The following is a 25,408-nucleotide window of genomic DNA, read 5'->3' on the forward strand; positions in this document are numbered from 1 at the left end:
TTGGTACTCGTGTCGTCATACAGTGGCTCACTTGAACAGGTTCACCCTATCATCATTTCACTTGTCTGTCTTGATGTGAGCAAAGCACATTCCGCGGACGTGTCATGTTCAACGGCATGCCAAGTTAGTGAGTTCTAATACTATCTAGCTTGTCACAGCGATATATAAAAGCGACATTCCCTGAATCGATACTATACTCAGCACCCCACGTTCCAATAATCACTTCACATTTAGGAATCATGAAAGGATTGTTGTCTCTTGCTCTCGTCACCATCGCTCTCTTGCTCTCGTCACCATCGCTCTCTTGCCGCAGATGACAGCGGCAACACCCATCCCTCAAAATTGTATACCTTCGATATACACTCCCCGGTGTTTGGCTGGACTTTTAGACAAGAAGCCCGAGTAAAGTATGTCCCAACTTTTCTGTATTATGAGCATTGAAAGAACGCGTCGTTAATTTAGGGGCCTTATAAGGTAAATATCTAGTGCTGCTCTTGTTTTTGAGTGCTATGGTACTCACTTGCCCCGTTAAATACGTAGTTCTTCATGATGCCGAAGGTATGTCTTCAGTACAGTATTGAGTTACGGAAATCATTCTGACCTACAGTGGTTAGAAGCGTAAACATGTCACTGTGTCCAGTCGTCTGGGTCGTCTAAAGTCTGGGACTTGCAGGATGAAGGTTGACATGGTCCAATTGCTACCAAAGTTTGAAGATGTTTTTTTATTCGTGTATGGTAATGTATTGCGCTGGTCTGAATAGTCTTGAAATCACGAAGAAGTTTGTATCATCTTATTTGACCGATTCTTCACACCAGACTCTTTCGCGGCAGCTCAAGTTGTACTGGACTCCGAAGTGCCAGCTTTGAAACTGCCGCAGCGCTGAATGTAACGCCCCATGCGTGACTTCGGACGCTAATTGACCCACCTGTGTCCACCATGTGTAATCCGCAAAACTTTAGTATCCCACTGGAGTGAGCTGTGAAGCATGGTGGTTTGGGTGAGAGATTCTTCGATGTTTAAATCACAGGCAATGATGGACCTGTGTCCATCGCCACGTGCTATCAATTGTCCATGCATGTCTCGCAATATTATCAATGCATTCACGTCGCTCCACTGATGCTCCTCCAATATTTTCAACAGTACGCTTTCCCTTATTCCGATATTCCATGAGCAGCTAAAATAAAGCATATGCAGCCAATCTGGGAGTCAGATGTATGGGTGGCGAAGGACATATCACTGTTCGAAGCTCACCACGTCGATGCCGCGATAGCAGTGCCGGTCCGGGATGTTCCACAAAGTCCACTGAGCCGATCAGCCTTTGAATTTGAATGCACTGACGCAGACGTGATACAGCATGATTGAGATCAAGTTGGTGCAACATAAAGTGGAATGATGTGTCAGTGTGGCACTGACGCGGCATTGAAATTAATATCCACTAGCCAAGCGGGACGGTCGGCCGGACGTCGGACCACCACTGGCATTAGAACCCCACAGAAATTTACAAAGTACTACAAGATGGTTCAAACGTTGATCCTGTATGAGTCCATACATGACAACAACTACTTCATCAGGAATAATGTTTCGAGCGACGTTGCATGATATAGAAAGGTAAGTTATTTTGTGGTGTTGGCGCTCCATTTTCACCTGGCCCTACAAGTAGTATGCATCCAAGTCATCACCTTCCTCATCCGATAGTCAACGAGCCTCGTCACGCTTATTGCAGTGGTTCACGCGGCAGATACGAGGATTTCCTGATTCACCTGGGCCACGCCCTTGAATTTCAATCAAGTTGTCACCCAAAGACGTCGCGGCAGAATTCTACTTGCCAGCGGTGACATATTGAACCTTCTAGCTAAAGGTTGCGGCCTCGAGGCTTCCTTAGTATGCAGGCAATTGACTGCTGACACGAACGATTGAACATTTTAGTGCCAGTAACAGATCAATCTGGATAACATTGATGTGGATGTTGCGCGGATGTGTCATAGACTTGAGTCAGTGAGTTCTACTATCTAGCTTGTCACAGAGATATATAAAAGGCATTCCTTGAATCGATACTATATTCAGCACTCCACGTTCCAATAATCACTTTACATTTAGGAATCATGAAAGGATTGTTGTCTCTTGCTCTCGTCACCATCTCTCTCTTGCTGCAGATGACAGCGGCAGAACCCATCCCTCTGTCTTGTTACGGTGTTTGGGTATTCTTTTAGACAAGAAGCCCGAGTAAAGTATGTGCCAACTTTTCTGTATTATGAGCATTGAAAGAACGCGTCGTTAATTTAGGACCCTTCTAAGGTAAATATCTAGTGCAACTCTTGTTTTTGAGTGCTCTACTTACTTGCTCCGTTAAATACGTAGTTCTTTATGATGCCGAAGGTATGTCTCCAGTACAGCATTGAGTTACGGAAATCATTCTGACCTACAGTGGTTAGAAGAGTAAACATGTCACTGAGTCCAGTTCTGGGTCGTCTAAAGTCTGGGACTTGCAGGATGAAGGTTGACATGGTCCAATAGCTACCAAAGTTTGAAGATGTTTTTTTATTCGTTGGCTGGGGTGAGAGATTTCCCGATGTTTGAATCACAGGCGATCAGTGTCGCGTGTTCATCAGTTGTTATCAATAGTCGCGGGAAGATTGTGGGCTTCGCTGCTGTCTTACGCTGCTCCACAACGTCAGGCGCCTTGCTGCTACCTGTTGATTTCAAACTTCGATTGCAAAAGTCGACAACCAAATACGTGTTCCACCTAGTGAGACGTGGAGGTTATAACGTTCTTAGCAGAGATCACCCGTGGATTCGCTTCAGAGATGTTGGTTTTTCTAGCGAGGTCCCTCACCCAATGACCCCACCCTGCTCTTGAGATGCAGAGCTTCTTGAGGTTAGCAAACGAATTTTCAGAGGAGTAGAACAGATTTTGCGAGGCATCTGGACAGCATGAGACCAAGTCAAATGAAGTTTTCGAGTGAAGTAATATCCTGTGTGATAATTCGGCTCGGGTAAATTACAACTCTTGCGAAAGAAGGACATACAAACCACCGATCCCTTCTCATACCCACCCAACATCACTCATCAAATGCACCCATAGCCCGCACACCCTCCACTAATCGTCTATACTCTCTCAACAACTCCCCCACCTCTGATACCCTCAAATCATCCTCCGCGCACTCCATAAACCGCTTGCTAGGCGCAGGAAGCCGTATAGAAATGGGAGAAGGTGCACGCGATGATGCTGGTGAGTCGAGGCGGTTGTGGTGCGAGGGGAGCAACAGTGAGGAGCGTGTGATTGGGGGTGATACCGTCTGCGACAGGATGAAGATCAATAATTATAGATAGAGCACGTCAGCGATGACTTAAATGCATGAATAAGCAAAGACAGACCTTGTGTACATCCGTTCCTGACAGCCTTGAAAGCCCTGGTACCTGCGCCAACCGGTCCGTCAAGCTCTTCCTACTGAGCGAAGCAAGCTTCCTCTTCTTTTTTCGTGCTTTCACGCTATTCCCGCTCATCATGCTCTCGAAGCTTCGAATGCTTTTTGCATCATGGGCATGTTCTTCTTCCTCACTTTCATCTTCATCTTCATCTTCCTCACCGTCTTCCTCGTCCTCGTCGTCACTCGCTTCACTCTCGTCCTCCGCCCCTTCCACCCCCACATCTTCATTCACATAAATCGAGTGTATGGAACCCGGGCGCGACGATACCGCCACGAGCTCCCTCTGCCCATCCTCCCCCTCCCCCTTCCCATCTGCCTTCCTCCCTGGCACCAAACTTGCAATCGAGAACCCACTCTCTCGCCTCAACAGCCCCATGTTCCACCGCGCGTCACTGGTCTCTGTGGTGGGAGCAGACGTGAATGTGGAGGTCAGGGCAGATGCTGGAGTCGGAGCAGATGCTGAGGTGGGGGCAGATGGTAAGAATGAGCGGAGTACGCCGAATGAGCTGTCAACGACGCCGGAGATGACTTTATTAGCAGACCCTGCGATGGCGTCGACGCCTTGTTCTACGCGTCCGCGGAGGCCACCAGGCGCGTCTACAGGCGCATCTGGTGGAAGTGTAGTACGCACGATTGGAATTGGGGTGAGGTGCGCGGTGCTGTGGAAAGAAATATTAGCGCATCGAATGGAAATGGATGTTAGAGCACGGGTAAAAAGAAACAGTGGTTTAAAGTAGGCAATCAATGATCGAGAAGCTGAAACACCCACCTAACAATACCAATACCTCCAACACCCACAGCACCAAGATCCACATTCTCCAGAAATTCCACAACAGCCATCAAATTGATCAAACAGTACCGCTCCTCTCCACCAGCGAAAGCAGCATTACGATAACGCTGCGTGAATAGAAGGTGCGAGACCAGGCGTGCGGGGTTTGATTTGACGACAGCAAATATGAGGAGTGGGAGCAGGACATCGCCTGATACTGTCGTCGGCTCTTGGACATGGGAGACGGTCAGTCGGGGCGAGGAAGCGCGAGGTGGGACGGGGATGGATGAGAGTACTGTAGTCGAATATGAAGCCTGTGGGGATGAGACACTAGGCGAGAGAAACAACTTGTCGGGTGAGCCATGAGCTGCATCCCCATCGAATTGTGGATCAGGTGAGAATAGCGCATCGGGAGAAGCAACGAGCGCATCAGGAGAAGCAACAAGCGCATCGGGAGAAGTAACGAGCGCGACGTCCACAGCTTCGATCGGTCCTGGGGGTGGACTCGCTTTTCGCTGCAGCGGCTCGTGTTCCTCATGCTGTTTTTCGCCATTGCTGAGTTTAATCGGAGGAAGGCGGGAAAGACCATCTTTCCGTAATTGAAATCACATATCACGCATGCATATGCGCATCTCACTCACCTACTATGAGCTTGTGCACTGCAACCAGCACAGCTGCCTTGTCACCGGGAGATCTACAGGAAACGTCTAGCTGAGATAACGCTGTGAAAATATCAAAAAAGATGAATCATCAGTACGTGTGGATGGATTAAGAAACTTACTCTCTCCACACGCTCGGACTACGACATCGATCTCGGACCCAGCGCTGCCAACATCGACATCAAGATGCTCGAGCCCCAGATCAAGAACGTTGAGAGCTGCGATGTGGCTTGATAGTGCTTCGTCATGCGAGGCATCATCAGAGTGAGATGGAAGGAATAGTCTAGTAGGAATCAGCACTGGAACAGGGAAACTGACTCTTCCATACTATTCACGTACCGATCATAAAACAAGGTAGATAGAGCCCCCTCCACCACCTCAACGAGCTCCTTAACCCTGGACTCTTTTTCTTCTTCCGGTGCCTCGCCTTTCTCTTTCTCAATTTCAGCTCGTACTTCTCCCTCCAACTCCAGATAGAACTCTTGAAATTTCTCAGCCAATTCTTCGGAGCGATCTTTCCCTGCATCGAGATTGACGGCCCATGTTCCGTGTTTACTTGGGCTTGCGCCAATATCGTGAAGTTTCTTCTTCCCAGCAGGACCTCTCACAAACGGAAGCAATGGGGACGCAAAGGATTGTACGCGCTCGATGATCATTGCCGGGATACCAGCCGTTTCAAGAGTCGATGTGAGCTCGGACTTAAGCGCAGCAAGAACATCTCGCATCACATCATGTCGATATACCGCACGGGAAATACTGAATGCACTGACGAGAATGGGATGATCCTCTGGGGGAGGTATTGATGGCGTCTGTATGGGTGGGAGGGGAGCAGCGATTGTTGGGGGTGTGGTCATGGGCTTGGCGCCAAATAGAGAAGCGAAAGGCATGGCGAGGCGCGAAGGTTGGGTAGCAGGTGTGGGTCGCGGAGGTAAGGGTGGCTTTGGTGGACGAACTTGAATTGGGATGGAGGTGCTGTGTGCTGGGACTGCATATGAGGGGTATCCAGAGTCTGATGGGATTGAAGGGAGTGGGGGAAGAGATGAGAGTGTGATGTCGGGTAACTTTGTGGGCGGGAGTGAGGAGCGAAACGTCAAATTTTCACTGAATAAATATATCAGGTCAAATTGGTACTGAGTAACGAAAAAAGGCAGAAAACAAACCTAGATAAGTGTCCGCGCAAGCCAGAAAGTGTAACTACTTGAGTATTTTCTTTGGATAAAGGATTGCACATGAGCACATGATCTGACATGAAATCAGGCGTGATCTTCTCCTGTCCTGAGGATTTCTCAAGTGGGAGCAGTAGAGACGCCTACGAAACTTTCTGTGAACTGAATGGTCATAATCAATGAAAACGCACCTTGCCCTTGGTAATGGCACCCCAAATTTCAGCCCACTCTTCTGTCTCTCCATCTTGGCTTAGTTTCTCTAACATTACCCACCCAAGGCATGCAGCATCAAGGCCAATGTCCTGTGCTGCGGCCTTGAGGTTCATCAGCTGGAGCTTGCTAGTCGCACCGCCCGTGAGTTGGTGCTGCGGAGAGACTGAAACTGGCGGTTGGGCAGTGGTGCTGGTTGTAGGCAACCTCTGTCTAGGCGTGTATGGCACATACTTTGGTATTGAGGAAGACTGAGCTTCCGGTGTAGGACTCGGGGAAAGGGTAGATGGACTGGAAGAGAGGAGTGGATGTGTGGCTAGATTATCACGAGAGCTGATCCTGGCAATAGATGCACCCTGGACGCGCCCTATCGAGACGGCATGAAAGTGTGCCTCTCGTCGTGTAGTCATTACGGTGTAACACTGGTTGATGCAGTTGAAGCTTGAAGTCTATCCAAATAGCGCGATTAATATTGTGATTTCTCTTACATGCGAACGTTGCTATGATATCCTGCCGAGACTCGACGATCTTCGAACAAAGCTCAAATCTGCCTGTGAACGCTGGTAACTAGAAATCTGTTGACGTGGACAACCCTGTGACAGAAGTTGGAAAGAGTTGGCGGACAACCTTTAAGCACTGCCGTTACCACCCTCGCCGAAGATAGTAATTCAACCCCTATGGAAACCTAACCCGCAGACGATATTTTGCGCACAATTACAAAATAGCATAGTATACAGTGACTATTTCGAATACGTTCAATACCGGTTCTCATAGGCCTGCACGTGCATGCACGATGATGTATGGAAACGAAATTAGTGGTATTTTATGGGAACTACAGCACCCCCTCGCTTGATGTGGGCAGCGTGGGGTTCTTTCAATGGCGGAGACAGCCGGCATCATAGAGGAATGTGTGTGGAGGACGAGGAGTTTTATTCTGTGATAGAAGCAGTGACTTCTTTCTTGGACTTGGGGGAAGGTTTGTTACGTCTCCAGGGTGCCTTACCCTTCGTGGCACCCCCTGGTCGCACACATTTGACTTTCGAGGTATCGAAGGTGCAATGTAGAAAACGAAGCAAGGATGCCAACAGGACCGAGTTGATAGACGTTGGTTCTAGACTTCTAGTGCTTTGAAAGCTCGGCGGATCTGGTGGGATGCAGTTGAAGAACAACTGAGCGCCTGGTTGCAGGCGGCCACGCTGGAGTGTGGCCCTTGTCCATTATAGCCAGAAGTTCCATGATCGCCGACCAGTGATAGAGAGACAACCTTATTCTGTCTTGCCGATTAGTTACTCCCATACTAACCCATTCTGTCTAGTTCGTAAAACACAGCAAGCAGCCTATTAGCATGCCTATAAAAACTGCTTGGAACTGTTGAACAGTCGATTCTGCTGGCGCATCTGAGATCGACAAAGTGGAGAATTCAAACTGTCACATACTAAGGTCTACGTCCGTCAGATCGAAACCCAAATTTGAGAGAACAGCAGCACTTGTCGTAAATTTCTTGTCGTCTCTATAGTACATAGAATCGACCTTGCAGGTGATTCTGTACCTTGAAAGGTTGTCCTTTGAGTCGATAGGTTTCAGAGTCGGTTGATGATTCAAGTTGCTCTGTGTTGTACAATGTAAGTTCAGCAGTGCTACCAGTAATGCAGACCGGACACATACACTGACAAGAGTCTGCAGCATGGCTACCCTGTGTGGCGTGCAGAGCTTGGGTAGGATCGTCTGATTCTGTCATGATAAGGATAAGTTTATGATATAAAGCAAACCGTATGGGACAAAGACGAGTTGAATGTGTATCGGAATGAGGTCACATAAGGCTACGACGCATGCACGAACTTGAAGATGGGCTACTAGAATGACCGGTGTAGGGATCCCGCTGAGCGTATTCTTTGTCCTCGGCTGCAACCTTCCGGTCACCCGAAATATTTGCACTGCGCCCTCGCCATACGAGTTGATCAGGCTATGCATGACAAAGTACTTCATCGAGAATACAAGTAGCATTGCATGATATTCGAATGTCATCCCTGCAGATGAACGACCTAGTACCGTTCGTGTGTTTGATGAAAGTATCAAGTGTTCGAACTCCGTCACGACTGTCACCTCGAGCTCGGCAATAACAATTGAACAACAACAAAGGATAAAGGATTAGAATTTCACCGCTGCCACATACTGGCACATGTCACTTCGAAGTTCACCCTAAATATTGCCATTCTTACAAAGCCAGGCCCATGGTTTCCTGCTAGACACGATGGCTTCAGCAAGTGGTCTGCGACAACCGAAAGAAACGAACAAAGGCAAAAATGGGTTTCGCGACAGACACATCCCTCTCCATTCTACTAACCCAGACGACTTGGCCATTAGCAGGCATCACTTTGCTCAGTACGTCCTTGCATCCAAGGGGTCTTATAATGGTCCTCCGTAAGTTTTTTTTGCTTTGTGCGTGCTGGTTTAGGTTTCTGAGTTTCTGCAGGTTGAAAGAACTCAAAGCCACTCCAAGCGAAGCCCCGAAAGAGACGCTAGCAATTGTCGACGATAAGATAAAGGAGCTGAGGAGGCAGCATCAAGAAGATATCGAGCTACTTACCGCATTCCAGGCTGCAGAATACCGCCAAGAGGTCCTTAGCAGGTATAGCTGCATCGATGATTCAATGATGGGAGCGGATGCGGAGGACCTAGTCCAAGTTGATTATCTCGCTGCCCTCAATGTACGTCTTCCGTTATCTGCAACTTTGGATGAGTCTGACAATGCTCTAAAGGAGCTGTACAACGATGCACGGCCTATGAAGCGCTTCCAGCACGATATGGACGATGCGTTGTCTCAGATCCGCTACAACTACCTCAAATCCCTCTTCCCGCTCCTCATTCAGCGTCGCCATTTGAAATTGCAAGAAAAAACCACTCGGAGACAGCGCGAAGCGCAGTTCCCGCAGAGTATCGAAGAGTATCACAATATCCCGGACCGCGACGTTCAGCTACGAATCGCGAGGTTCCTCACGCGTTCGACTTCTGAGAGGGATAGGATGATGGATGAATATGGATGGGCATGGAGAGCGGTTGAATCGCTGTTCTTAGCATTCAAGGCGAATGTAAGCTATATTTCAAAGTGCAAGAGCGCTGACGTTAATGTCAATCTACAGGAAGGGTTCAAGAACGAGATATTGGAGTCAGTCAAAGATGCGCAAGCTTTGGATCCTCGGCGTCGGCCAACAGCGACCCCTGGATGGCAGCTGTAACTTCCATATCTTTGCATTATCTTCGTATCACAATTGAGATGAGATTGCTTTATGTCCATATGTCTGATCCACTCAATAAAAGTGTTCTTCTCGCTGAGATTGGTGTGTAGCTCGAGACATGGGCGCTACGCGCAAACATGAAGATAGATGGACGAGAGTTTGTTTATCCTGATGCGACAAAGGGTTTTCGCATGTGTGCTCCCCAGTGGTGCAATGGATTTACGATATATCAATTCTCATGGGTCCACCCGGAGATGCCCCGTGTTTGAAATTTCTAATCACAGCGTGGAGCAGGTCAAACATTTTGTTCGGCCAAATGATCCTATCCTGGATTCCTGGATGAGACCAAGATATTGATAGTATGGGAGAGCAGCATTGCCGCCATCGCGATATCAGAGATATGGTGATGAGTATCAAGGGTTCTGCTTGCAGGGTTTCATCCTTTGTATTCGTGTGATGAGGCAGTGGTAGGTATGAACTAAAAAGAGTTTTTCTCTTCATTGTCCACGGATCAATAGATGAGCATAATCCCGCGAGATGCCCATTCACGAAAGGAAGCGGAGCTTCGCAGATTTTGTGTTTTCATATTTTTAATTTTGTGGTCTTGCCTTTGCGGAAGAATTACTTTGGCAAATCAGATGAAGGGTTATGAGATTTTCGACAGTTGGACAATATTAATGGACGCTTGAAGCGGCTTCATCATGATGGACAACGACAAAGATGCTGGGTGCATGTTTGTACATGTTTAAAAGCGAGGCTGCTACCAAATGCAGAACACTATTATCTTATCAGATTTACCATGATCAAAGGATAATAGTAATTCCGTCGTATTGCGGTAAGGCTAGCCCTGTTCGGGCTGGTAGGGGGTGTTGTGTTCTACAACATAGCATGTGTCGCATTTCACTGATCAACACGGCAGATTAGTATTAACCCAATGCGCCACTGGCACTTGTTGGGCATGATTGACCGGGTAGTGAATTCAGCCCTCTTCATTTGGCGTCCACTGATGTGGGTGGTTAAACGCAGACAAAGCCCCACTTCCACCAACAACTCTGTAAAAGCAGTGGCTGACTTGAGAACTTTATAACCATAGACACACGTTTCCAGAATGTTGGGATGTCCTTCAGCCGCCAAGTGACTCGTGTCAGGGTGCAACTCAATTGCCAAATGCGATTGTCGTGTTATTAGAATGTGGAGTTCAGACTAGGAACTGGTTTGACCAAAGCACCATTGGTGAAAATGCTGTGCACTGGTAGATAAGTACACGGGCATTTTGTCCGATCATTTCTCGTCCCAGCCTCAGGCCTGCCTTCTGAACCGTGAAGATCAACGTCGGTGCCGGAGAGTGTACACGTCCCTCCTGAGGTCTGAGGGATAGTGATAATATAATATGTACTCCTGGATGTCCTGGCGACAAACGATGGTTGAGAGCTAGTTTACTGGCCCAAACAAAGCGGTGCTGCTTACGTAACTTTAAGTGCAGCGCCACGAATGGCAGTACTTACTGCTGTGTTGGTTACATGTTGCATTTCGTGAACATCGATATCGATTACAACTTTGATTGCGCGGGTGCGGTCAGTTGACATGTCCGGATCGTTTATTCACAGCTCGCGTACAGATGGCCGGGATCAATCAGTCCTTCATCAGGATAAAAGCGTAACGACTAACATCTTTCACACTCAAAACTTGTTCCTACTGTGCTATATTGACCTTCAAGCTGTAACTCCCCAGTCTCACTCTCCTTGTTCTTTGCTAGCTGGTCTTGTATTCTTCTAAGCTCCTTTGTTTTCTCTATCAATTATCTAAATCCGTTTGTTGACCAACTCGGACATGCATCAATATTATCCAACTTCTCCTACTACTGGGTTGGGAGCTTTTACTACGCCTACGCGGCAGGGCTCATATGCAAGTAACTACAGTGCTGTAAGTGCAGTCTCGTGGTGTCATGTCTCCTATTGTCAATACCAATCCTCCACCCCCAGTACAGCGCATCAATTCCCAGCCCCCAATACAGCGCCTCAATCCCCAATTCCGTACACACGCTCATCGCATCAATGAAAAACCTCCAATCCACGCTCACTCTATGGTCCACCTCACGAGCCTCCCCTGACGCAGTCAGCGACGCCTACATGCAATTTGGAGTCGGATTTAACGCTGTCGTACGGGCGTTTGAAGGATCAGGGGTCGACACGTCGTGCGTCTTTACCATACCCCTCTCTCATCAATGAGGCTATACCTGAGGTAAACAGAGATCTGCATCAAATTCCCACACGACTGCGTGCTGTGCTCGAGACATGTTTAGGCGAAGACCCTTGCCCTGCTGCACTGGAAATGTATCAACCACGAATCCGACAGCAGCTATACGAACTACTGCAGGGCCTAAAAGCAAAGCAGGGTGCGTGGCGCAGCGCTGTGGCTGCGGGACTCTAGATTGACGTACGTGCAGGCTATGCAGGGTGGCAATGATGATGAGAACAAATTATGCAGTCCATTCCCGACGATGATCTGCGATCTTGATGGTATTGTATCTTCTTTATATGAGTATTGATTACGACCTTGATTCGATTGACTATTGTTATTTTGCTGATTGCTAACATAATGTATTGCCTATATATTCAGTACAGAAGCGCAGAGTTTACATAGTCCTTTGCAATAACTTGCAATAAATCACGAGTAGAAACGCACTATTGTACAACTTTCTTGCATTATCTTCATGCATTACTTGGGATATCAGGCGTCTGGAAGTTCTGCTACACACTCGATCTCAACGCTTGCGCCCAACGGAAGAGAAGCTACGCCGATGCAAGTCCTCGCAGGCATCGCCTGTTCATCGAAGAACTATGTGACAAGGTCAAGCGGTTTAGTTCAAGTTGAAATGCCTGTTCATAAATAGAGACGTACCGTCAGATATGCTCTGTTCATTTCAGAAAAATCCGCCGCCAGATTAGTGAGATAGATGTTCGCCTTCACAACGTGGTGGAGTCCAGATCCTGCAGCATGGAGAATCTTGCGAATACTTTCAAGGGCAGCAACCTGTAACATCGTGTGACCGATTGGTTCATGAGAGATAGGAAGTACAAACTCACTGTTTGCCCCTGCACTCCGCCCTCAACGATCTGGAAATCGTTTGTACATCCAATGTTGCCTGAGACATACACGAACCCTTTAGATATGATGGCCTGGGCTGAACGAATGTATCGTCACAATCTATTCACATCCAATAACACAAGTACTCACAGAAAGTTTTGAGGGGAGGGACGGCATCTAGAGTGTACACAACCTCTTTGGGCATGGTAGGATAGTAGGTTGAGGTGGGGGGCTAAAGATGATTCCTATAATAGAGGAGATAAATAGCTTCTAGCTTTTGTTAGTACAGCGGACCGAATAAGCTACTATCAGTGGCCTAATCCGCTGACAGCTGCATATATCAGACGAATGGAAGATCGGAGCTGTCAGGCTCCTTCGCGCTCGCGAAGTTCCTTCCATGAGATAGGCCTGAGGCTGTGCAACGGTAAACTTTCCGGCACGGTTGAGTTCATCCCACGTTACGTTTGTGCATGCTTGATATATATATATCGTACATGGGCGGTGCAATGAACATGCCTGAAGGCGAGACTTTGAAGGGACTATAGTATCAAGGTGAGTCGACAATGTAATCACACGCCCGCATGTATTTGGCACAAAGAACGCACTGAACCCGCAAGTCAAATGATGATCTCATACATCAACAGCGCTTGGTACGAACAAGTATGAGCCCTCTATGAGCTGGCTGGCGCCAGGAAATGGGAAATACAGGCACACCCGGAGCAGGCTAGTCCCTACTAGGCGGGCTAGACGTCGTTTTGAGGGGTATGCTATCTATAGCCCGAGACACTTACTACTAGGAAGGTTGCTGGCGCTGGTCAACGTGATTGTTCGCTAGTCGTTGGTAGCCGGAACCTAGACCAATAGACGGGAGACAATTGTTCTGTTTTATCGTAAATCGAAGCAGTCGGCTTTTCATGGATGCCGTGAAACAGGCTTATGATAGCGTCCTTGTCGCGTGCGATGGAGTAGGAGACTCGGAATAACTGTGTTCGACATGGTCCATCCCAGTGGCGTAGCGTGAAGGTGAAAATGTTATAGAAAAGGCCGGCATTTGACAATCACCGTCGAGCACCAGGACAGTCCTGATCGGTCATTACTGGAGCATGCAGCTGCGGATGCAGAACCTTGAGAGGTAGAAGTGTGACTGAGAGGTTTAGGATATATATTGGACCGCACAGTGCATTGAACACCATAATGGCTATAACCATGCGGAAAGGAAGTGACTTGGTGGAAGAAGCGGGATTGTATCGCCAAAATGATCAAACGCTGATCACGATGCACCAGGGAAGGTGGATGCTTCTCATCAATAGAATCACATTGCTGGAGGTACCTACAGTCACATCGGGCTGCTCCTACATCCCAATCCTGCAAAATTTGAATCGGGGAAATCTAGCTCTGGCCAAAAGCGTATGTGCGGAACGCTGAGGCCGGAGAACGCTGAAATAAATTGCCCTCCTTAGAGACAACCCCACGAGGCTCATTGAACTGTTCAAAAACACGATGAACGTATGGGGCAAGAAGTTCGATAACGTGGCATCGCCTATAAAGTTTAGTTCCACTAGAACAGGCATTGCTGGACAAGCCCTTCACGATCCCAATCTGTACAATCGGACAGTTCAGATACGAGAAGCGAAACTTTCGACTGCATCCAGATTCCAGTGCAATTCAAATCTTTGATTGACCAGACGCTACCACGGTATGGCAGTGCAACATTGTGAGCTAAATGCACTGTCTCAGCTTCGTGAAACAGAATGATCAAGGGGAATCAACGTACTGTACTACGTGGCTGTCATGGCAGGGTCATCGGAGCTAAGTCGGAATGATGTGATTGTTTGTCAGTGCTTGTATAGTTGAGTCAGCGAGGTACTCCAGGGACGAAGTCCGCAATTTCATTATCATCAACTTTCAAAGAGTTCGGCCCAGTCCAGGACGAGTGATGTGTGACCTGTTAGCATTCCGAAATAGATCGGCTCTCTATGTTTCAGAAACCATGTTAGCATTCAACTGACGTTATTTAGTAAAGGTTGGACCCCGCAAACTGTGCCGGAGAAAGGTACGAATCTTTTTTTATGTATTGTCGTCTTCATTGTCCTAATTACATGTCTTCGTTCTACTCGTCGAGCTCGCGGTCTCTGCGAACAGCATTCTCTGCCTTTTTTTCCCAACCCTAGCGCTCATGAATGGCGCCACCTTTCTGCGTCCTCCCTATAACCCTTCACGCCAATTCTGCGGCCGCGTCGCCATGAAATATGCTATCGCCGCCGGTCAAAAATTTTCGGAACAGCGCAGGCAGTACGTCCGCGTCAAGATCTAGCGTCGGATCCCCTTTGCGTTCGTCATCGACATCTTTTCCCTTGTTGTCTTTCTCCACCAGTTGACTCTTACCGCTACCTCGCGGCGGCAGGCCCCTTCATATTTTTCTTCAATGATTTCCACTGCATCGTGCATACTACCCTACTGTCTATGTACATGTTCCTGTCGAATATTGGTAGTCATAATTTGTATATTGCATCTTCATCTCAGTGCTCCCTCAGTCAAGCAGACACGTTGGTTCATAATTAAAGTTTCATAATATGTAAATAACAAAATACTGTGAAGGAGACTACACTACACACCCAAGTTTTGTGGGAGACGGTGTGACACGAAGATGAGGAAGCCTTGGTGGACTTGGAAGCAGAATTCGGAGCAGCGGGGATTTTTGTTGGTGGTGTCAGAGCTGGCAGCACTGTGGGAGTTGAAGTTGGGGATGTCAATATCAAGTACTGGTCGGATGGGAATCGGTGATGGGTGTTTGAGGGAGTGACGCGAACGTGGCAAGACAGCGCAGGGTAGGTCTGCGCGAGGGCGGTGAGCTTCGACTTAAGAGTGATGAGGAAATATGCTTACCGAGCAGTGGTTGAGGTCTTCACCACTGATGTAATTGATGCGTTCAGGGACTCGTGTTTCCCACCCTGTTGGGAGCCGATCTACTTCGGAATGCTAACAGGGCACTACACACTCGTCCAGGACGTCATGCATCCCCCAGGATCGGTGACGAGCGCCGCAAAAAAATTATTTGACAGGACCCGAGCATTGCCAGCCAGATCAGCTGGACACGAGTCGAAGTTTAAATTGGTAGAGGCAAGAGGAAGTTAAATAGTCGAGCAAGACATGCATGATAACAGTGAGTGGATGCTCCCGCTTGCAGCACATGGCGAATACGCTCCATCACTTGGACGTCTAATGATACAGGCTAACAAAATAAAATAAATTGCCTAGCATACCCACCTCTGCGGCTTTGAGCAAGACACTCGCAGATCTTAGAATTCAACAAGTCGGACTCGACTTTACGGCGGAAGTAGTGAGGTAGTCCATCATCCCAATCACTACACCCTTTCGAACGTTGGAATTCATCAAAGAATTTGCCATCGTAGTTGCGGTGATCCCCGCCGATAGGTGACACATGTTGACTGTGGCCCCTGGGAGGACACTTCGTCTGCGGAAATTGAAGGATTGTTTGTACATTCACCCTCATCCATCTCAATGTGTCACGACAGTTCATATTCATCCAGGAATTTTCGCAATGCCGCAAAGCGTTCAATGCCACATCCAGCACTTCAGATGGGCATGCCGATCCTAATGGACATCGAGGCTTTCCCAGGAAGGGCATCACTGCGTATGAATGAGACCCTGCGTAGGAATGGAACACACATCGACGCAGCATAGTGCGACTCGTATTCACTTTGTTGCTGTTAGTCATGCTTCCCCCTGTATCATGATCATCATCTCGTCGCTTAACATCAAAAAGCTTGTATAACTCCGCATATATACAGAACGCGCTGCGCCCATCCCACCAACATTGTGGGATGTAGGTAAATGGGTTGAGCTTCGATCAAGGCCAAAACCCAAAGCGCGACACGAACCAGACTGTCGTTGAGCAGGGATCATCGATCTTCAACTGTTCCCGCGTTCCCTGCCAGTGGTGCTGATTCTTCGATGCTAATTTACGTGGGTCAATTTGACGTCTGTTTACGTGCCTTTGCACACGGGATTTAACCCGCTACGCGCCTCTGTTTCTATTAAAATCACAGTGCAAATAATTTTTGGCGTGCAGTGTTCATATCAACTCTCTGACATACGATGGACAGGTTGGTGGTGATGAGAGTGTTCATCCAGTTTCTAAATCATTGCTGACACATGCCATGTTCGATGAAGTGGACAGTGGACACTAAAGCTGATGGCGTTGTCATCATAAACTAGATCATTGTCGATGGGGTCAATGACATCGACTGATTCGCTCACTAGTAGGATGTGACTCAGGTCGATCTGTACATACTATAAGATGGTCGATGAGATGTATAACTCAACTCAAGGCCCATCTGAACGAATAAGCTTCAGCAACAACACCAGCCTGGTGGCTGTAGAGTCGTCGCCACATCATTTGATATAACTTTGGGTGAAGACGCCATTGACGCTCAGAAATAATCTTGGGCTCGCTGAATTGATCACAGGAATGCGGCGAACGTTAGTGAACATCACAAGGTCATGTTCTCCCGTACGATTGTGCTGCAGATTAGTTTATGACTTAATCTCGTGATTTCGGAGGCTGCCTCGTCACCATGTGAGCGGAAAAATTGCTCCAAGCAATTTTGCAGTAACACCGTAGGCTTGATTTTACAGCGAGATTATTGGCCACATGCACACAGCAGCTAATCACCATCAAAGCCAGACTCATGGAAGATCAAGGGTCAAATTTACGATAGGTTCTGGGTGCGTAAAAAAACACCTACTTACAGCTCGCCTAGTACAACTTCTGACTTGTCTCGACTCTCAACGTCATCTTTGTGGTTACCCTGCGTCTCTCTCTTCCAAAGAATTCGAGATGTCATATCAACGGTGAAGCAAATGTAGTAATGGCTTTTGGGTTGTTGCCAATTGGGGTTCGTGCGGTGCTACGGCTGGGCAGAACTATTCCGAGTCTGAGGTAAATCTGCTGGCAGAACTAGCAGAGCCTGACATGTGCGGGAGTTCTGCGACATTCAAGTTCTGCCGGAAAGGTTCTGCCATCTGCCTGGCAATGTGCTGGGATTAATCGTAGATATGTATCCATTTGAAGGTACGTCCACGCAACAGTAATTCCACAGAACAATATAAAAACCAGCCGTCTTCCTACTATTGCCTTCAGAATTACCTGAACCCACACACGAGTCGCAAACAATGCATTTCTCCTTTTTTTTTTTTTTTTAATCCTATTTTTGTCTTCTTGGGGCAGCGCCCGATGTAGACAGTACATGCATGCATTTCTCCTTTACAACTGTCCTCGCCGTCATTGCTGCTTTAGTAGCATCAAGCTCTGCCATCCCCTCTACCAGTGATGCAGAAAAAATGTGGCGGGTGGTGCAACAGCAGCTCACAATGCCAAAGTAGCGGCTGTGCTTTGAAAATATGTGTGAGTATGAGCATTTCCTAGACCTGATAACATGTCTCACCTGCATGACAGAGCGATCTGAATTTCTGCACAGTGAGCCATATTTTTGCTTTCGCATCGGTGGAGTATGGCCGTTGACACTGACGCGCGATTTACTAGTGATTTGTAGAGTTGATCAACGCAATGTGCATTCAGTCCACTTGCGGCTCGAATAAAGTCACTCAGAATAAACTGCGCTGCTATTGGGTGACTATCCGTAGGCTGGAATAATGCGGAATAAAATAAGATAGAATAAAAGAGACCATTTAAGGAAGTCGTGCCGCGATGCCGCTGTTCATTTGCATCGAATTTGCAAAACATTATTTTTTGACCCCCTTACAAACTCTAAATCTAGAAGGGGGGGGGGCCCCCCCCCTTACAGATTATTCCGGATTATAAACGACGGATTAAATCCGTTTTGGGCCACTACGCCTAAGCTATCTGCTGACTAATCCATGACTTGAGGTCCGCCTGACACATGTTCAGCATGGCGATGGTCGCCACCTGGTCCAAACATTTTCCAATATACGCAGTCCCATCCCTGAGCTCCCTGGCGATGTTTTTAGCTGAAATTTTAAGATTGCTATCAGCAGACGACGCCGACACGTACCACTGCGACCGGCCAGGGTACGAGCTAGCTCTATTCCAGCAACGAGTGTAGCTGCTAACATCCTCGCGTCTTCTTCGTCGTCAAGAAATGCTGTCTCTTCTCCGTCATTCCCCAGATTGTGGTACTGTAGTAGTAGATCGTCCATTGCAGTTTTGACCGAATTATTTTAATCCAGGTGCGTTACGGTTGTGTTTTCTATACAGATTATCTTTTGCAAATATCTTTCAAAGTCCGTTATAATCTATTCCGCATTATTTTGCCTACGGATAGTCACCCATTAGTATTTGTCCCATTTGAAGCAATCATATTTTTCTGTGTTCTACAGATCAGGTATATGTGCATGTCCTGCACCCACTATGAGAAAGGCAGGGCCGCATGTAAATATGCCTTCGCAGTCCAATACTGGTCCCTTCAGGCCCTTGGCTAGTACCGTAAGTTCACGACCAGCCCCTGTCGCTAAGAAAAGGAAGCCAGACAGCGCACCCAATCCAACTGCCGTCAAATGAGTGCGCCCACTGGTAGTGGTAGTGGGGTTCGTGCTACGACTGTATGGTTCATAATTGCCAGTTTCAATAGCAAACACTTGATTATTTGAGGACATCTCGGACTTCGACTTTTCGCCCCATTCGTGCCATATAATTAAATACATCAACACTAGCCTGGTGTGGCTGTAGAGTCGTTGCCACATCATTTGATATAACTTTGGGTGAAGACGCCATTGACGCTCAGAAATAATCTTGGGCCCGCTGAATTAATTACAGGAATGCGGCGAACGTTAGTGGACATTACAAAGTCATGTTCTCGCGTACGATTGTGCTGCAGATTAGTTTATAACTTAATCCCGTAATTTCCGAGTCGGAGGCTGCCTCAACGACGTATGAACATATCCTGCTTGCCATACAAACAACCAGCCAGCCGTCTGCTTACAGATGCCCCTGCATAGGGTCCTCGAGCAACAACTCGAACGCGGATTGATCGGCCAGTTTGCGGCACCCGAATGGAGAATAAAGCGAGTGGATCCCCAAGAAGCATTTCTTTACAAGGTCCCAGGACACTTCATGCGATCCGGATGGACGTACGTCTCTGATCCTCCCTGACAAAAAGTCGGCCTTTTTCTCTGCGCATGTACGAGCATCCACTTTCAGCCATTTTTCTAGTGGTCTGTTCTTGCTGAGGAGTTTGCCCCCTTCATACCGAAGACAGATCCAGGTGAGGACCCAGATGAACGATTCGGCATCATGCGCGTACACGTGCTCGACCTTGCCTGCCATGGACTCTGGTATGAGACGGTCTAACGCCATGAATAGTACTGTCCCTGTGCGCTCGAGGCTGTTGGGACTGTCTCGTTGAAACAACGATAAGTCGTAGTCATTGAGGATGCCTGTGAATTGACCGTGTGTGCGGTATCCTGTGAGATTGCTGGGGCTGACATCCCGGTGACGCACACCTATCTTCCAGAGGGCGCGATGGCCTGTCCGAGTAGTGAATTGATGATAAAGAGCAGGAGAAGGAAAAGAAACCTACACTTCACAATTTGCCACCATGCGGTAAGGAACTCCTTGCCGGAGAGCATTGTGATCGGGATAAGCTTTCTGGACGCGATGATTGTCAAAATATGGCTGCCTGGTTTGACCTGGTCGATATCCTTCAGTCCTGGTGCAATGCTGATTTTGTACGTGGATGTTTTTTTACACTTGTAGAACAAGGCCAGCCCTGGGGTATGGCGCAACGCATCGGAATTTATTTGCGTAATCTTGCAGACCTCGTCGAAGATAATTGGCTCGCTCTGATGTGTGTCTTCTGGCCAATAGAGCTTGGCAACTAGCTCAGGGGGTTCAAAATGGCGATCCAGCTGCAGACCCGATAGTGCCTTGCTCTTAACTGAAAATACAATGATTGTACGTCCGCGCATACAGATACAAGTCATGCACTTGTCAAACTTCAAGTCCAATTCGAGGTCGATTTGAGTGTCCTTGGCCATCGCATCGCCCGAAAATCCGGGCTCAGGCTCGAATACACGGTTAAGGCCTGTGCACCTTGCCTGCACCTTCTGCAGTATGGCGTGTGCCTTACATTTCCCGAACTTATGGACATCTTGCGCGATCCATGGCCGTATGTCATCGACTCTGCGCAAATGACGAAGTTTAATACGGGTGATGCTGGCAAAACAATTTGAAAGGAAGGGCTGACGCACTGAACGCCTATAGTACAGTTATGTTCACTGACAACAATGAAACCGATTGCTTTGGAGGTGTACTTGAGCTCAGCCTCACCGGAGAAAGCAGAGTTACAGGGAGGTGTCTTTTGTGGGGTGGCGCTAGCGTTATTGGCCATGACGAGGCCTAAGGAAGTAGAAGAAAAAAGTGAATTTTGGTAACAAAAATATGCAGGCTTGAGCTCGCTTTTACCCTAGCACAACCCTGTTATCAGGCATTCAAGTCGAGGTTGTAAACAATTGGTGAGCAGTTGAACGTTGAACGAAATTGATGGCATGCATGCCCAATTGAGCGAGCCTGGCGGTTATAACTTTTGGCCCATCAAAATTATGAAATCACATACATAAACAATCATCTCAACACGACAACTTGACTCGAGCCGTTTACATAAAGCTGAGTTGGAGCCCACTCTCATGACTGCGTTTACTACAAATAACAGAACGTCTAACACTCTAGCCCGAACGATGCATCCTTGCTGTTTTATTTTGCATGTATCAATGATCGATCTGATCAATGATCATCGATCATCCTCCTCCCCAGCGTATTGAATGGACAGGCCTGATTTGTTATAGGTGTTTTTGAGCGCTCCGCACGTGCCGCAGGGACTGATGCTAGTCTGTAACTTCAAAGGAGTAGCTTGTGGGGCGCTGAAGAACAACGTGTCGACTGATAGCACAGCTGCTAAGAAAGTTTCACCTAGTGGCCCTCCACCTCCGAAGTTTGAAATTCCATATAGCGAGCCTTTCGGACGATGGGTCACCCTGAACACGCGAGGAATTTAATGGCCCTTCTAGATGTCTTTGTCTGGGCGCCTCCAAACAACTGAGCTGCGTAATTTTTCCCTGTAGAATGGAAGTGGGAGACGCGGAGGGACACTCGCCTCACCCTCGAAATATGTATTGTCACGGTTGTTGTGGCCTTTGACGTCTACTGGGTACGAGTTCCTTCCTAATTGAACATTTGCTATGGTGTTCCCCACGTCGCACAAGAAATTTTTGCCAAAGTTTACTGACCTGCTAAATTTGCGGTCTTCATTTTTGATTTATTGTCAACCATTTCTGATCATTCCCTGAACACACGGATAATTGAGGAATCTAACGGTCTTATCAGAAGTCGTCTGCTTTCCACAATCGCGATCTTTCTCCTGTGCGATCGAAGTGTGAAAAGAGGATCCGCGATTGCTCCCTCGGTGAGCTTCAAAATCACTCGTCATAGTCCTCAAAGTCGCGGGTCGGAGCCCACGAGATGAATGTCGTGCCCAACGCTAGCGCGCTGAGACCTAATACGGCCTGCTGATCAGCACAAAAGAGGCGCAAATTTAGTTCTAGCCTTGGCAGGTAATGCCCACTCGACAGGTGTTTTGGTTTGTCCCTTCATGGAATCATCGTCTTCTCGACCTGCTTGATTTGCAGAAGATGCGGAGAGCTTGAGAGAATTGACCAACCTTGAGTACTGAGTACTGAGTCTCCATTATGCAAACATTTATCCACAAACATCATGATGTGCTACGTGTCCTCAAATGCGCGTGCTTAGCCTCCTATTGCACCATTCTATTCATTACGAAGTCATAGCAGTAACCAAGACCGTTTCTCACTTGTGATTGTCTGTTCTACAGTGCGATTTCTAAGGGACGCATGCTACCTTGACTAGTACGCCTATGATTGATATGTTCCAGCATAGGTCCCCCAAGTAACAACTCAAAAGCCGCTTGGTCGGCCAGTTTGCGATACTCTTCTGGAGGATAAAGCGAGTAGATCCCCTGAAAGCACTTCCTTACAAGGTTCCATGACACTTCGTGCGATCCGGATGGACGCACATCTCTGATCCCCCCTGTCCAAAAGTCGGCCTTTTCCTTTGCGCATGTACGAGCATCCGATTTCAGCCATTCTTCCAATGGTCTGTTCTTGCTGAGGAGGTGTCCACCTTCATACCGAAGACAGACCCAGGTAAGGACCCAGATCAACGATTCAGCATCATGCGCATACACATGCTCGACCTTGCCTGCCATGGCGTCTGGCGTGAGAAGGTCTTTGGCCATGAATGGTAGCGTTCCTGTGCGCTCGAGGCCCCTGGGACCATCGCGTTTAAATGACGATAAGTCGTAGTCGTTGAGAACGCCTATGAATTGACCGCGTAAGCGGTACACCATGAGATTGCTAGGGCTGACATCCCGATGAAGCACGCCTCCCTTCCAGAGGGCGCGATGACCTGTCGAGTGGTGGATGAATGATGAGGAGCAGAAGAAGGGGAAAAAACTTACACTTCACAACTTGCCACCATGCGGCAAGGAACTCCTCGCCAGAAAGCGTCGTGATTGGGATAAGCTTTCTGAACACAATGATGTACAGGACGCGGCTGCCCTGTTCGGCCCGGTCTGCGTCCTTCAGGCCTAGTGCGACTCGGATTTTGGACGTGGATGTTTCTTCAAACTTGTGGAACCAGACCAGCTCTGGAACGTGGCCTCGCACATCCGGATCTGTTTGTGCAATCTTGTAGACCTCATTCAGAATGTCTGGCTCGCTCTGACGCGTCTCTTCTGGCCAATATAGCTTGGCCACCAGTTCAGGGGATTCGTTCAGAAAACAGGGGTCCCGCTGCAGACCTGATAGTGCCTCGCTCTTTACCGGAAACACGGTAGTTGCACGTCCGCGTATACCGAAATGAGTCACGCGCTCCTTAGACTTCACATCCAACTCTAGGTCGATTTGGGCATCCTCAATCATCACCTTGCCCGAAAATCCGGGCTCAGGCTCAAACACCCGGTTAAGGCCCCATTGTTCGTATCCCATCCGCTGCATGATGAGAAGCAAGACCAACCAGCGTGGAAGGTCCTGAACGAAGTTGATAGCGGCGCCTTGAATCGTGGTTTCACGATCACAAAACCAGATGTAAATATAGTCGTCTGGAAGGAGTTGTCAGTTCGACGCCAGGTTACAGCATCCCATCAACTTACTGTTCACTATGAAGGAGATGACGTGTTGCCGCGCGATATGAGCTGCGAACATCTCTGCAACGTAGAGGCCGTTCTGGACGATAGGATGGGGTTTTATCGGCTCCTTCTCTTCAGTCCGATCTTCATCTCGCTTGCGCTTGACTCCTCTGCTCAATTGCGACGAGGGTCTTACTACCTCGCACATGTCAGTAAGAAAGCAGAAAACGAACATACTACAACTTACACTCATTCGATGTTTCGTGGGGGGTCTGAGCAGACCCAGTAACAAGTGTTAAACCTGTTGGCTTAGAAGGGCCGTTCGCGTCCTTCTTATATTCCATATACTGCGCAGAAGGAGAAGGAACGACGTAATCGGTCTTATAAGCGGACGGCGGATGGGTCAGAAACTTCCGGGTGCGTTTCAACTCCAACGTCGATCGAACATCGGTCCATTGAAAGTTGTCTTTGGGCGATTTGCACGCCGTCTCGGCAAAAACCTGCGATTCTTGCGTTTCGTGTGCTTTCTTACCCTGGGCAGTTTGGTGAGAGACGACGACAAGGTCAGGCTTGCGTTCGGACTGTTTGTCCTGGTGGTCCTGGTATATGGGCTTTGGATCATTGACATGAAGTAGAACGTTGGTCTTGTCGTCGACCTTGAACGCAGGTATTCCATCTACATTCACCTTGCTTAGTTCACGGAGCGCACAGTTGGCAGCTTTGACGAAAGGAGCATATGTCGATGTCTCGCGCTCGATATCACAACTTGACAATAGCGTCAGTCTTCTTTCGCGCTGCTCGAAATGCTGACTTACAAATTAGTCAGGTGTCCCTTTATTTCCTGCGCCACAGCCCCCACATTGCAGATAGGCAGGACGGCATTGAGGGCAGTTTCGAGTAGCTTCGATTTCTCGCTGACAGAAAGGTGTTGAGAGGAACCTGTGCATCTTGCAAGGAGTTCTTGCAGCATCATATCTGCCTCACACTTCTCAAAGTTTTGGACGTCCCTCGCGATCCATGGACGGACATCATTGACTCTGCAAAATTCACTGATATGGGTGATCGTGGCGAGAACAAAAGGAAGAATTGACGCACTCAACGCCAACAGTACTGATATATTCGCTGACAACAGCGGAACCGACTGCGAGTGGGGTGGACTTGAGCCCAGCCTCCGAATCGGCGGACAAGGTAGAGTTACGGGGAGGTGTCTTGTCACGTACGGTGGTGTCAGCATTGTTGGCCATGATGATGAGGGCTAAGGAGGCTCAGATAGAAAAGAAAGTGGGTTGAGAATCAGAATACGCAAACCTGGGCTAGCTTTTAAACTAGCAAAATACCATTGTTAGATATTTCAAGTCAAGGTCCACAATTGATAAGTAGTTGAACGAATTCGTTGATGGAGCCAGACTGACGGTTCAGTAAACGATAAATTGACCGAGTTCGTGACAACGACAATTATGTAATCAAGTCCGCCGGCCGGTTGAGTTACTCCTTCTTACAACTTGAATCCAAATCATGTATCCCTAGATTTCCTACTCGATCCCTCTTGTTTTCTTTGGCATGTATCCAAAACGTACCGGTTGCAATCTCAATAAACAAGGTTTGCTATAGGTATAAAGTTTTACCTTGCACAGAGGCGAAAGGCTCGCCA

General features: G+C 48.0%; 6 protein-coding genes across 6 annotated transcripts; 2 read left to right on the forward strand and 4 right to left on the reverse strand.

Annotated features, from left to right (window-relative positions):
- Positions 1-3,060: 3,060 nt before the first annotated feature.
- On the reverse strand, positions 3,061-6,643 carry HD556DRAFT_1446921 (uncharacterized protein; the record flags this gene model as incomplete). The annotated part of the gene is made up of 8 exons (XM_041307174.1): positions 3,061-3,297; positions 3,377-4,088; positions 4,199-4,787; positions 4,840-4,920; positions 4,980-5,140; positions 5,197-5,958; positions 6,018-6,166; positions 6,215-6,643. The coding sequence occupies 8 exons, from the start codon at positions 6,641-6,643 to the stop codon at positions 3,061-3,063; spliced, it is 3,120 nt and encodes a 1,039-aa protein (XP_041156575.1).
- Positions 6,644-8,320: 1,677 nt separating this feature from the next.
- HD556DRAFT_1296784 (uncharacterized protein) lies at positions 8,321-9,569 on the forward strand. Its single transcript, XM_041299436.1, has 3 exons — positions 8,321-8,654; positions 8,707-8,941; positions 8,993-9,569. The coding sequence occupies exons 1-3, from the start codon at positions 8,485-8,487 to the stop codon at positions 9,467-9,469; spliced, it is 882 nt and encodes a 293-aa protein (XP_041156576.1). The 5' UTR covers positions 8,321-8,484; the 3' UTR covers positions 9,470-9,569.
- Positions 9,570-11,430: 1,861 nt separating this feature from the next.
- HD556DRAFT_1243691 (uncharacterized protein) lies at positions 11,431-11,899 on the forward strand (the record flags this gene model as incomplete). The annotated part of the gene is made up of 2 exons (XM_041298399.1): positions 11,431-11,663; positions 11,719-11,899. Coding segments are annotated over 2 exons (414 nt in total), but the record flags the coding sequence as incomplete, so codon positions are not given.
- On the reverse strand, positions 11,864-13,070 carry HD556DRAFT_775653 (Endoribonuclease L-PSP). The gene is made up of 4 exons (XM_041311598.1): positions 12,707-13,070; positions 12,556-12,653; positions 12,371-12,502; positions 11,864-12,307 (listed from the first exon to the last, which is right to left on the reverse strand). Exons 1-4 carry the CDS (start codon positions 12,759-12,761, stop codon positions 12,200-12,202), a joined length of 393 nt encoding a protein of 130 aa, XP_041156578.1. The 5' UTR covers positions 12,762-13,070; the 3' UTR covers positions 11,864-12,199.
- A 6,162-nt stretch (positions 13,071-19,232) lies between these two features.
- On the reverse strand, positions 19,233-21,176 carry HD556DRAFT_1397251 (uncharacterized protein). The gene is made up of 4 exons (XM_041303723.1): positions 21,021-21,176; positions 20,807-20,954; positions 20,137-20,738; positions 19,233-20,083 (listed from the first exon to the last, which is right to left on the reverse strand). The coding sequence occupies exons 2-4, from the start codon at positions 20,944-20,946 to the stop codon at positions 19,536-19,538; spliced, it is 1,290 nt and encodes a 429-aa protein (XP_041156579.1). The 5' UTR covers positions 20,947-20,954; positions 21,021-21,176; the 3' UTR covers positions 19,233-19,535.
- A 1,261-nt stretch (positions 21,177-22,437) lies between these two features.
- Positions 22,438-25,115, reverse strand: HD556DRAFT_1538202 (uncharacterized protein; the record flags this gene model as incomplete). The annotated part of the gene is made up of 6 exons (XM_041309685.1): positions 24,853-25,115; positions 24,573-24,794; positions 24,005-24,522; positions 23,782-23,952; positions 23,089-23,730; positions 22,438-23,036 (listed from the first exon to the last, which is right to left on the reverse strand). Exons 1-6 carry the CDS (start codon positions 24,999-25,001, stop codon positions 22,438-22,440), a joined length of 2,301 nt encoding a protein of 766 aa, XP_041156580.1. The 5' UTR covers positions 25,002-25,115.
- Positions 25,116-25,408: the final 293 nt, after the last annotated feature.

The sequence above is a fragment of the Suillus plorans genome (genome assembly GCF_016647745.1).
Source record: "Suillus plorans strain S12 chromosome Unknown HD556scaffold_58, whole genome shotgun sequence".
In the NCBI taxonomy this organism is placed as follows: Eukaryota; Fungi; Basidiomycota; class Agaricomycetes; order Boletales; family Suillaceae; genus Suillus; species Suillus plorans.

Coding starts and splice junctions, on each gene's coding strand:
- HD556DRAFT_1296784 (XM_041299436.1), top strand. CDS start 8,485: ATGGCTTCAGCAAGTGGTCTGCGACAACCGAAAGAAACGAACAAAGGC. Junction 8,655..8,706: donor GGGTCTTATAATGGTCCTCC/GTAAGTTTTTTT, acceptor GAGTTTCTGCAG/GTTGAAAGAACTCAAAGCCA. Junction 8,942..8,992: donor ATTATCTCGCTGCCCTCAAT/GTACGTCTTCCG, acceptor AATGCTCTAAAG/GAGCTGTACAACGATGCACG.
- HD556DRAFT_775653 (XM_041311598.1), bottom strand. CDS start 12,761: ATGCCCAAAGAGGTTGTGTACACTCTAGATGCCGTCCCTCCCCTCAAA. Junction 12,503..12,555: donor GCGGAGTGCAGGGGCAAACA/GTGAGTTTGTAC, acceptor ACGATGTTACAG/GTTGCTGCCCTTGAAAGTAT. Junction 12,308..12,370: donor TGAACAGAGCATATCTGACG/GTACGTCTCTAT, acceptor CTTGTCACATAG/TTCTTCGATGAACAGGCGAT.
- HD556DRAFT_1397251 (XM_041303723.1), bottom strand. CDS start 20,946: ATGGCCAATAACGCTAGCGCCACCCCACAAAAGACACCTCCCTGTAAC. Junction 20,739..20,806: donor AACTGTACTATAGGCGTTCA/GTGCGTCAGCCC, acceptor TCATTTGCGCAG/AGTCGATGACATACGGCCAT. Junction 20,084..20,136: donor ATGGTGGCAAATTGTGAAGT/GTAGGTTTCTTT, acceptor CTACTCGGACAG/GCCATCGCGCCCTCTGGAAG.